Below are 12,107 nucleotides of genomic sequence, written 5' to 3'. Positions count from 1 at the left end.
GGGATCACCACTCCTGTCAGTTGGGTGGCACTGTCCCCAACATCCACGCAATGCGGCAAAGCCATGTCAGCCAGGACAGCTCTACAGCATCCAGAGCCTTGAGGAACCCAGGGAAGACCTCATCCATCCAAAAAGCTCTTAGTAGCAGAGTCCCGGGCCAGGACCCAAGAGCCAGCTTCTGCAGCCAAGGATCGGACCACCAAGGTCTCCTGCTCCGGCCACCACCCGGATCAAACTGCACCCGGCCCCCCTGGCCCTCCCTGTAAGTGGTGAACCCAGTTAAAGAATCCTTCGGGCTGTGACCAGCCAGAGAGCTCCCAGAGGATGAGAGTAGGACCTCTCCTCAGCTCTCAGCATTAGCTCCCCTCAGGGCTACGTGCTGAGCCCTCTCCTCTACTCGCTCTACACCCATGACTGCATGCCCCATTGCTCCAACAACACAATCGTCAAATTTGCAGACGACACCACCATACCATGACTCATCTCAGGAGGAGATGACACAGCTTACAGGGGTGAGGTGGGAAAACTGTCAGCATGGTGCTCCAGGAATAGCTTCATCCTCAATATCTCCAAGACAAGGGAGCTGATAGTCAATTTTAGGAGGAGGAAATCTGATATTCAGTCTATCCTCATCAATGGAGACATAGTGGAGGAGCTCACAGACTTCAGATAACTGGGCACTCATATTAAGGAGGACCTGACTTCGACAATAAACACTGTGGCACTGCTGAAAAAGGCACATCAGGGGCTGCATTTTCGAAGGATACCTAGGAGGAACAACCTCACCAAGAAGCTGCTGTGGAGTGAAAAGAACAGACAGGAGTACAGGAGTCCATCCTGAGCTGCAAAATCTCACTGTGGGTCACAGTAGCAGAAAGGAAGGAACTGCAGAGGACCTTAAACACCACCCAAAAATTATTGGTTATCCTGTCCCATCACATGAGGACATCTATAGCACATGCTGCCTCAGGAGAGCCCACAGCATCCTCAGAGATCCATCCCAGCCCGACCACCACATACTCCAACTTTTACAATCAAGTAGGCAATTTAGGACAATCAAGGCAAAAACAAACGGATTGAAAAACAGTTTTTAGAATAGAATAGTCATTTGGCAGATGCTTTCATCCAAAGCGACAAGATCTCATACATGTAAAGCATGCGCTCTACCACTGAGCTACACATTCATGAGTGTTCACCCCAGAGCTCTCATCAGACTAAATTCAGCACAACCCTGAACACTTGCACCTCACATACAGTACAGTAAACTTTTTTCCTCTTTTTGACTTTACTTTTTACTTTCCACATATGTATTTATTCTTCTAGTTGTATATTTTTTCTATCACATCTCTAACCCAGAGATGCTGCTTGTCATGTTTCGGGAAGGTGTGCCTGACCCAAACACTCAGAAGGTAGGGCGTCTTAAGGGGTTTATTTGACAAGGAAGGTAAATGGAGAGCTGTGCTGTTTCCTAGGGGGTGTCATGGTAGTCTCAGGAACTGGTGAGAAGAAGCGTCAGGAGTCACAGGAACTAGGATCTGGTGAGGCTTTAAGAGTCACAAGAACCAGCAATGACATGCAAGACAAATAATACAGGGGCTCATGAACTAGCAAGGAACAACCAAAGATGCTGGCGGCAAGCTTGTCTTATCCCCCTCTTGACAAGGCCTGATCACCCGCAGATGCATCATTCACCTGCTCAATTGGGCTCACTGGTGAAGGGGGCTGCATCCAGAGCTCTAGCCCCGGGTCTTAACATTGTTATCGTTATATTGTTGTGCTCTGTCCTGCTTTTGAGTTGTTTTTATCTGTTTTGATTCCACTGAATTTCATCGCACTCTTTGTAATGACCAATCAAATCTTGAATCCTTGAATGAATGGAAAAGCTGAAAGGAAAAGAAAAAGTGTGTGAATGTCGGTTAGCCACATGTTCAGTAGACGTGGGAGACATAAATAAAATTTATGATGATTCTTAAATGAATAACTGTGAAAAATCTGACTTACAAAACTGCAGCTTCACATTCTTCACACATTCTCCTTTAATCGGCGTGTACATGTGTGTGTGTGCGACCGCACACATGTGTTTGTAGCTGAGGTCTACTGCTTTTAAACACCTTTAATTTTATACTCCTCTGAAACCTGGCAGTTGCTGTAGCTGTCATTCTTACCACCCAGATGTTTAGCTGATCCCCTGTCAGTTTGACACAGGCTCCCTGATTTGTAACACAACCCTTTCCCATAAAACCCCTGGCAGAAACTGTGCGTAACTGACAGACACACAGCCTGCTTGTTTTTCAGTTTTTAACATTTGTTTATTGGAATTGAAATGACAGTGAGAGTGTATACAAATGTCAGAAGAAAAAGTAGTGCAAAATGTGCAAACACAGACAGACCGAACCTCATCTCACCAACAACAAAAGGACGAAAGACACTGAAAACAGTAAAGGAGCCCAGCACACACAGAGAGGTGGTTACAAAAGGGTTACATACAATGAAACACTGTGATGGTTTGTCACTAGATATGATGATTTCCGTAAAACATACAACCCTGTTATGTAACAGATATTTGTCAGTGAAATTCACCTGAGTTTTTGTGATTGACAGATGTCACCCTCAATCCCAAGCAGAGGTGCTCAGAGGGGCTGACTTTGAAAGGTGGAGGCAATGTACCTCCATAAACTGTACAAGGCAGTGTGAGTTTTGTACATAACTCTGCTACATACTGTGCTATCAAAATGATTTTCATACAAGAGAGAAATCAACAAGGTCAAAAAATCAAAAAATCAAAAAGGTTTGAAAACCAGGAGATTATTAGATTATTTGTAGTTTTGCCTGAGGCTTGTGGTTGTGATTATAACAATTACAGTTCTATTTTTTTTGGAACACGGAGCATTAATCAGGCATAATTCCACAACATGACCAGTGAACAGACATAATGTAAAAGCACTGCCTAAGAATGTTAAAAGAATGGTTTTAAGGTGTCAAGAAAAGTTTGAATTGATTAAATGAACTCTTTGTGTCAGGCCTTGGGTTTAGCCTTAATCAGATGTGGCAGCAAAAACAAACCAGCCAGTTCGTTGCAGGAGTTTATGGAAGAATCAGGAGTAATATGGGAGGGTTAATTTTCAATATTTATTATTGAGGTTTGGATGGAACTGTTTCCTGCCCTCCTCAGCCATTTGGAGAACCCCACTGTTTTTTCTCATGACCTGCATAAGGCTTCTCCTTCTTTGCTCTTTACAGAAGACCAAAAAATAAAAATAAAAAGCAAATTTCAGACTCAAAAAAAAAAGAAAAAAAAAAAAAAATAGAACTACAGTAAAAAGCGGGAAATCACGCAATTCTACCACAATTCCAGTACATTTCAATGAGCACTGGCACAGCCTGAGCAGATTATCAGCCATAGTTATGTTTTGGAAAAACAAATCATAATGATGTGGAAAATGGAGACTGTGACAAAGCAGTGGAGGCCTGACACACAGTCCACTGCAGCCTGGATGTGCAGTCCTGCTGTAGTGAGACATGCAGGAAGAAAGTGACACACTGGAGGCAAATTTAATTTGTAAAACTGACTGGTGATAAAACAGCAACACAAAATAGTGAAAATTTGAAAAGTAATGATGGTTGATTCTAAGCATACAACAAACGAAGGAATAAATGTAAAATTTTAAACATTAAAAAGAGACACAACAAATCCGATCTTATATAAATCATGATTACAAAGGGAATTTTTCACACACGTTCACATAGTAACATAAAGAACCACGCTCACAAATACACATGCACACTCATTCATACTCACGTACAAGACGTCAAGTCCAAAGTTGTTCAAAATATGAACCATGAACATTTTACATCCTTTTTGTTCTTGTTTTTTTTTTTTTTTTTTTTTTTTATATAAAATTCACAGTTTAAGTGACAAATGTTTAGAAAGGTAAAAAGTCGGTCAAATTTAGAGAAAGGTATCACTCGGTATAGACTTCATTACAATAAATAACTTCAGTCACCGACACGCGTTCATCCGCTTAAAAATATGCTAAATATGATAATATCATTATATGCTGTACTTGAATCTCAGATAAAAGTTTGCCAATTTCCAGGAGAGGAACTTCTCTTAACTAGAAATGAATGCTGACATCATAGTTTCAATAAATCCACTCAATAGTCGATATGATCAATAACTTGATTGATATGAAAAAATTGTCAGTTTTGGTCAATGACAGATTCACCGCAGGATCCTGCTCAGACTTATGTCTGATCTTGGTTTCAGGAGGGACGAGTCATCATGAGACCCTTTGACCTTGTCCAAGTCCCTGCTGCTTATTAAAAAAGGCATACGATGGTAGAGTAACAGTCGGTGTCCTGGTCCCAACCCCTCATGTCCTGGCCCTAAGCCCTGTAGCACCGGCCCCATTGTACCTTATTCTTGCTCTGCCTTTTGTATTGGCCCCGCCCCTCACGTGCATCTGTGATCCCTTTAGGTGACAGTAAAGCTCTACATGTGCGTGTATAATGTGGCTCTCTACTTCTTCTCTTACAGTTTGCTGGTGTGTTTGTCCTTCCCCTCGTTGTTGTTGTTGTTGTTGTTGTTGTTGTTGTTGTTGTTGTTGTTGTTGTTGTTGTTGTTGTTGTTGTTGTTGTTGCTGACACTGCCACTGCTGCAGAGCCCCACTTCCTTCCTGAGCGCCCGAGGCATCAATGTTTTCTTGACGAAGAGATTCTGTAGGAAGCGGTTGCTGATACTGAAGGGACAGTAGCTGTGGATGAAGTACATCAGGCCCACACCGGGGCCAGCGAAATAACGCTCCTTCGGCTGCAGTGCTAAGAGTGCCCGCGCTATGGTGTCCACCACTGGGCTGAGGTCGGGGTTGGCGTGCTGGGCGTGACTCTGGAAAAGCTCCTTTGTCTCGGCTACATAGTCCTCACCGTAGTCATCCAGCAGCGCTGGTGACAGACTCTGTAGCAGATGCTTGTGCTGCTGCTCCCAGTAGGTGTTGTTACTGCCCAGACCTGCAGAGAGGTGGTGTTACAATGGCAACAGCATAACTCACATCACAAATAGCAATTGCTCTGTCATAGGTGATTTGTGTGTGTTATGTTTGTGTGTCTGTTGTAAGCATAGATGTATGTCTTGGTGCCAACTTGGGTGTGTTTTTCTTTGCATTTTGCATGTCTATGTACTGTATGTGTTAGTGTTTAACATGAGCATACCTGTCTTGAAGGAAGATGGCTGGATGATGGTCACCTGGACACCCCAAGGCTGCAGCTCATGTCGTAATGTGTTTATGAGCAAGTTGAGGGCAGCCTTTGAAGCTCCATACGCTGCCAGGCAGGGGAATGGTAGGTCACCTGATGACAGAAGCAGACCATCATCAATGGACTTTTGTGTTTTTATTCTCTTCATTCACATATTGATCTGCTGTAACCACTGATAGTTTTAATGAGATACATTTCATTTTTATGAAACTATGTGTTGATGCATATAATGAAAAATATTTCAAAAGTCATTTTAAAACAACTGCTCACCAGCCGGACTGGAGACCGTGACAATTCGACCTTTCCCCTGTCGCAGCAATGGCAGGAAGCTCTTGGTGACATTGAGTGTGCCGAAATAGTTCACCTCCATGCAGCCACGGAAGTTGGACATGAGGGATAGTTCAGTGTCTCCAAAGTTCACACACACACCAGCGTTGTTTACTAGACCCCATAGACCTGCACACACACACACAAACATAACAGAAGACAATGTCAGCCATGAAGATGAAGAAACTGACTTGGACTTATGGTCATGGCTTTGCCTATTGTGACCCTGATTCTGTTCTGCCCTTCACAGCTCCCTGCAAATACGCGCACACACACACACACACACAAGCGCACAAAATTGACCAGATAGTGATTCCTGCAACCCCCACATACCGCTCAGGCCCAGTTTTGCTCGGACATCCAGCAGCGCCTGCTGCACCTGCTGTGGCTGGGTGATGTCCACCTGCAGCAGGGTGAGTCGGGGTGAACACGTCCTCCGCAGCTCGCAGGCACCTTCGCCCGTCAGATCAAGCACGGTGGCGAAGACCTCAAAGCCCATTGAGTCCAGATGCTGCGCCGTCGCTTTGCCGAAGCCTGAGTCACACCCTGCAGGGATTATGTTGTTGTTAAAAACTGATTCCAGAAATAACAGTTAAGTAAATTGAATAGAACAGAATTGAAAAAGGTTAAAAAAACTGAAACCATGACTTATATGGAGAAAATCACCTTGATATCTGTTTTGTTCTTTTCAGCATCATTTGCACAAAGCAGAATAATATTTTCGGGAGTTCAGTCACAAAATGTTCCTCAGTGTTCAAATGTTGTGTTTTCACTGGGGTCATTTCCCCTCCTGGGCTTTTTAAATGAATATTATTTGCCTCTCTGAGACTTCAGACATCTTCAACTGCATATTCATTTTTGCCAACTTTCCCAGAAGTCTTTGCACCTCCAACTGATCCGTGACAGAACTCCCTGCTCTGTTTGTTCTTTTGTGGCTGGAGAAGGTGGTGGGGGTGTCCCCCACCCCCGCTGCCACTCCAGCGCATGTCCTTGGAGTCTGTTCAGAGGCTCATCCCCAGAAAAAAACCAGTGAAAACATTGACTGCAGGGAAAAGTACCAACTCTCACACTGTGTGTGTATCTCTTTGTGTGTGTCTGTACCTCACATTTGTAAAATTCTAATTGTGAGATGAATAAACAGCGAGACAGTGTTGAGAGTCTGAAATGACAAGAAGTACAGGTTGGTTTCTATCAAAGACTACCAATGTCACATAATACAAAGCCACTGGGTGTTGTGTATTATAGATTATGTGTGCCTATGCACATGTATATGTATATGTATATGTATATGTATATGTATATGTATATGTATATGTATATGTATATGTATATATTGATTTATCTCAAAAGGCTGTACAAATTAAGTATTGAAAACATTTCATTTTGAAAAGATTGCAATGAATATAACAGAAAAGAAAAACATCTGTTTGATGCTCTTTGACCTTTGACATTTGACCTTCAGGACTTCCTGTGGCGTACTGACAGAAGAATCGTTTTATGAGATTTTTAGTTTTATGGTGTTTTGAGAGTTATTGAACAAATTACCATTCGACCCTCAGTTCAGAGACTCAGTGTGCAATAAATACCTCAATCTGTCATTCAACAAAAGCAAGATGGGATGGGAATAAAACTCGATCTATTATGTAAGAATTGAATCTTTTAACTAGTGATCCAACAATTTGCTGTTCTGTCTCTTCGGACAGATCACGGCAAGAATTCAGAAGGCTAGGGACCAGATGCACACCACTTCGCCCCTCCTACCACTTCTCCCCTTGGGTGCATCCCATCTGAGGGCAACCGGAACACAGATAACCTTGTCCCAGATGTATGAGACTACTTAAAACAGAAGATCAGTGCCCATAAAACTGTCACTCTTGCACTGCAGCTGCAGCCTACAGCAACTCAGTGGGAGATGCTCCGAGGCCATGAAACGAGCCACCATTACATAATGGGTCTCATGAAGAGACAAGCCCTGATCTTCAAAGATCCAAGAGATGAGACGGATACAAGTTGAGGAAGACCAAAGAGACATTCAACAAGAGAGTTGATAGAGAAAGGGCGATGATAGATGTGAGTAGCATCCACCAAAAATCAGGATCTGGATGAAACACTGGAGGAGGACAATGAAGATGGCGAGAAGACACCTGCCACATTTTGGGTTAAAAAGGAAACCAGTGACTCTTTAAACATTATTAGATTTTTTTTTTTTTTTTTTTGGGGGGGGGGGGGTTCATAGCTTTTGTAAAAAGCTACAAAAATAATTTTGGAAAAATTAGCTTGTGACTTTCCAGACTCCTTTGAGGCAGTGAGCCAGGCCATGATTTGCCATCTCACAAGAATGTTCGCAGAATGACAGAGAAGGATCACGCAAAAGGGGAAAGGGGAGACCAGTAAGTTTTGAAGGAAAACTTAAAGGACGACTGCGTCACCATGGAGGAAAAAAAAAAAACATCAAAATAAGAGGATGTTAAAAGAAAACATGTGCATTAGGAAGAATGGAAAGATGTAGGGAAATGAAAAGAGAAGGATTAAAAGGAACTTCCAGAAGCAGGTGAAGGGCTAAGGTTTATTGGCACCTTGAAACCTTTGTACCGCAGCTCTGATTCCTGGTCTCAATCCAAACACTCACTAGGCCAGCAACTTCCTGGAAAACTCCTGAGAGTGAGAGGAAAACAGATGCCAAAAAGTATCTATCTTTAACCTAGCTTAGCATTACGTTATCAGGCAGTGTTGGGCTTCTAAAGCTTAATTCATCAGTTGCTCTCCTTGTTGGCAGTTTGAGGCCCAGTCAGTTTATCTGTCAGCAAATATGAAACTGGTTTGTCATGTGATCGTCCACTGATGAATGATGACCTGACCTGACAATTACTGACGTCCAATTAGTTTAGGTGATACCATTTACACTTGAGTTATTTTGCTTGTTATTTGGCATCTGGCGGGTAGTAACGCAGGGCTGGATTGATGCTCGGAAGAATTCATTTGACCAAACTAGGACTGAAGTAAAGCGTTTTAATCTAAATTCAAAATCAAAAATAGCAGCCAGGATGAATGCCCACCAGCATACCAGGCAGTTGTGACCAGTCAGCAAACCTTGAGACTTCTGGCATCATCCCTTCAAGAATGTGGCTCTTTGTAAAATACTTGAATGAGATTACTAAGAGGTTTAGTAGTACTTTTTCCACCTTCTGCTATTTAAAATCTGCTTTTACATGACTAGTGTGGATGTCGGGGGTGGTAGAGTATTTATTTTTACTTTTTTTAACATCCAGATGAGACTCCCAAAGCATCATTGATTACCTGGAAACAGAATCTCCCTCCACCTATGTGACTTGATCGGCAATAGAAAAACAATTAGGGGATCATTTCACTTGTAATGATTTGTTAAAGCTTTGTTAAAATTCCTTTCTTTCACTTTGCTGATATGCACTGGTCCCTGGATGTTGATCAAGATGGCGACGTGACTGTAAAGGATCTACATGAGGTCAATGGATGTGCAGTATAAGCAACTTCTCTCAGAACCTAGACCTGACACGTGGATGAGACAAACATGGAGTCGTTAAATGAAATGAAATGAAACCAAGCAGGATACGGATGTAGGCTCAACTAGGGAACTATTTTGTGTCTGCAGAAGATTTCCAGGTGTAACAGTTGCTATCCTTTGAAGGAAGGGCTTTCAGACTTGAACTCAAATTACAATTCATGTCCAGGAGATGAAAATGACTTGGTTGGTGATGAGCTTGATTCGACGCTTTATGCTGTTTACAAACTGATTTTTCCAATTTTTTATGGGGTTGGTTGACTTCCACTGCTGTTTCTGCAGATGATCATTAAGGAGAACCCTCTTCAATTATTCAAATATAAAGCTGAATTTGGCAAACTATGGTTTTGTGGCGTCAATTTTACATCACAGCATCCATTACATCATCTTGAAATGCTCTCATTGATCATGACGAAATGGACCCATGTGCTGTCCACTGCTTCACCTGGGAAAGTGTTGATGTGAAATAATGACAGAAGACGACTGTCTTTCCATTTCAACAGTTTCTGTCTCCACCCGTATTTTATAATGTTGATCATAACTGTAATCACGGTCTCATGGACAGGACAATCGGTCTGAACTTTACAAGCTGGAAGTTAACTTGTTTTTTAGTACCGCGGCCCCTGTCAAACATTTCCAGCATGCCATTGGACTCTGGACAAAGGTGACCCGGTTCCACCAGTATACTTGCTTTTCCCCAAGAGATACTCTCTTGGACAGACACACATGCAGATACATACGCACCCACACACACGGGAGCCACCAAGTTTGATCAGATGGTAAGAAATCTGGCTCATATAAAACATTCACAGTACTCCTGCAAGGACACCTATCGCCTGCGGGGGCTTTCACCTGAATGATGATAAAGTAGAAAGGGGATCAAATCCCTGGGGGTGGATTCATTCCTGCATTCATCCATCCATTTATTCATTCATTGTCCATTCTACTTATCCTGTACATAGGATTGTAGTTCCAATTCTGGATATTTTTTTTCTTGTGATATTTGAAAAGTACATTGTAGTTATTGAGAATCACTGAAATATATTATATTTTTTAAAAAGAGTTTTCAATGGAAAACAACAGAAGCAAATGAAAGACAAACATTTTGAATCTCCATAGTAACAAAAAAAGCCACTGAGTTGCATTACTGCACACTTTTATGTCATTCACTCGGTCATATTCATATCCAACCTTCATGCCATCCGCACTATGTATATAACTGCACACTATTTATATAGCTTGTCTGTCTATTTAATTTTATTTTTATTCTGTTCTTACACTGAGCTGGGAGCTCTCATTGTAAAATTACATTGTGCCATCACAATGACAATTAAAAGTCTTGATTCTCGATCCTTAAGTCAAAATTCAAGTCAGTCAAATTATGCCATAGATGGTTTATATTTTAGTCAGACATAGGTCCAAATGGTGATATTCACAAGAGCCACTCTCTAAATTCACCATATGAGTGTCAGGCATAATGAGAGAGAGCAGCGTGTCACCATGGCAAAAGCTATTTCCTGCCCTGTGAGGATCAGTTTGGGAAAGTTTCCAGGACAAGTGTCTTTATTTGCAGATTACAGGAGAGAACAGCCTGTTGTTATTAAACAGTCACATTCATCTGCAGAGCTGATTATCTCATTAACTACCAAACGCCCCGGCGGCGGGCCAGTTGTTGACCCCCCACGACACACACACCCATCTTGCAACACAAACACACTGACCTGTCGGTAAATCGTCTGTTCGTTCAGACTCAGAGGCATCACTTGGAGAAAGCATATCTATCGTAGGAATTCTTTCTATTATATGCTAGATAAAAATTAACATCATGTAAAATCACAGATCCAAAATGAAAAAAAATCTGTTTATATCTCAAGATAAGCACTTGATTGGATTTCAAAAACAAAACTTTAGAACTTGTGATTTTAATAACATACTACCTGTTTAATATAATGGTATCCTATGAACTGATCATGGAAAAATGGTCTCAGCCAGCAAATATTTATTTGTCAAATACTGATCAATGATGGTTGACCTCTGACCCTCTGACTAATGTTTCAGTATATGTGCAACTGCATCTAACAATGTTAATATCAATGAACTCACACACACACTGAAGTATTGAACTAACTTCTCAGTTCTGGTTTGAATCATCAGGCACTATCGTACTCTAAATCGTTTGAAATTGTGCCGAGAAACATTCTCTAAGAAGCCAAAAAGGGCAGAGGTCAAGGAGAGCCAAGACACTCTCCAGGACATCAGTGGTGCTACACTTGGGCAGTGGGTGGGGTTTTGTCCTACCTGTTATGAGGATGGTTTTGCCCGGAGCAGGCAAGACAGCAGGTGGTGGTCCAAGGCTGGTGACGATGGCATAGATGCAGCAGGCAAAACCCAGCAGAACCAGTAGCATTATGGCTGGCAGGCAGAACGCCCACAAACGCTCGGCCAGCACAGTGGCACCCAGCCAGGCAACGACAGTGGAGGCTGCACTCAGGTGCGATGCCAGAATTTTCTTCAGGATGCCGCCGAGTAGGATGGTGATGATGCACAGGTATATCCAGAAGGGAAGGGGAAAGTCCTCCATCATCAGAGATTAAGGATGAGTTGGACAGAGGAAAAGAAAGCTGGTCACCTAACTGACTGTCTGACTGTCTGCCTGTCGGTGGACTCACACCTTGAATTTGTGTGTGTCAGCACTAAACAGACTCTGGCCGCTTGGAAGAATCAGAGCTTGTCTGCTTCTCTCTCTGTTTATATATGTGAGCTGCAGGAGGAAGGAGGGGCCACTGACTGCATCTAATCTGCAGCACACACACAAAGACACACAAGGACATAGTCACACACAAAGACACACAAACACGCACACACACGCACACAAACACACACACACACACACCATGAAGTGAAGGAAGCTGGTTCCTTACTTTAAACAGGAACTCCATCACTCAGAAGAATAATCCCAGTAATGAACTGGTTCCAGCAAAGTGGCAGA

At 42.5% G+C, this 12,107-nt stretch overlaps 1 protein-coding gene across 1 annotated transcript; it reads right to left on the bottom strand.

The window, feature by feature from the left end:
- Window positions 1-3,865: 3,865 nt before the first annotated feature.
- hsd11b2 (hydroxysteroid (11-beta) dehydrogenase 2) lies at window positions 3,866-11,846 on the bottom strand. Its single transcript, XM_086143776.1, has 5 exons — window positions 11,417-11,846; window positions 5,914-6,126; window positions 5,524-5,709; window positions 5,209-5,346; window positions 3,866-5,007 (listed from the first exon to the last, which is right to left on the bottom strand). The coding sequence occupies exons 1-5, from the start codon at window positions 11,700-11,702 to the stop codon at window positions 4,532-4,534; spliced, it is 1,299 nt and encodes a 432-aa protein (XP_085999902.1). The 5' UTR covers window positions 11,703-11,846; the 3' UTR covers window positions 3,866-4,531.
- Window positions 11,847-12,107: the final 261 nt, after the last annotated feature.

The sequence above is a fragment of the Fistularia commersonii genome, chromosome 3 (genome assembly GCF_037954325.1).
Source record: "Fistularia commersonii isolate RoL2024-O1a breed Wild chromosome 3, RoL_Fcom_v1.0, whole genome shotgun sequence".
Classification (NCBI taxonomy): Eukaryota; Metazoa; Chordata; class Actinopteri; order Syngnathiformes; family Fistulariidae; genus Fistularia; species Fistularia commersonii.
This window is presented reverse-complemented; position numbering and strand designations above follow the sequence as displayed.

Excerpts from the sequence above, each read along its gene's own strand:
- hsd11b2 (XM_086143776.1), bottom strand. The coding sequence starts at position 11,702 with ATGATGGAGGACTTTCCCCTTCCCTTCTGGATATACCTGTGCATCATC. Across the intron at positions 6,127-11,416 it reads CAAAACCATCCTCATAACAG|GGTGTGACTCAGGCTTCGGC; the intron begins GTAGGACAAAAC and ends TAATCCCTGCAG. Across the intron at positions 5,710-5,913 it reads AGCAAAACTGGGCCTGAGCG|GTCTATGGGGTCTAGTAAAC; the intron begins GTATGTGGGGGT and ends GTGTGTGTGCAG.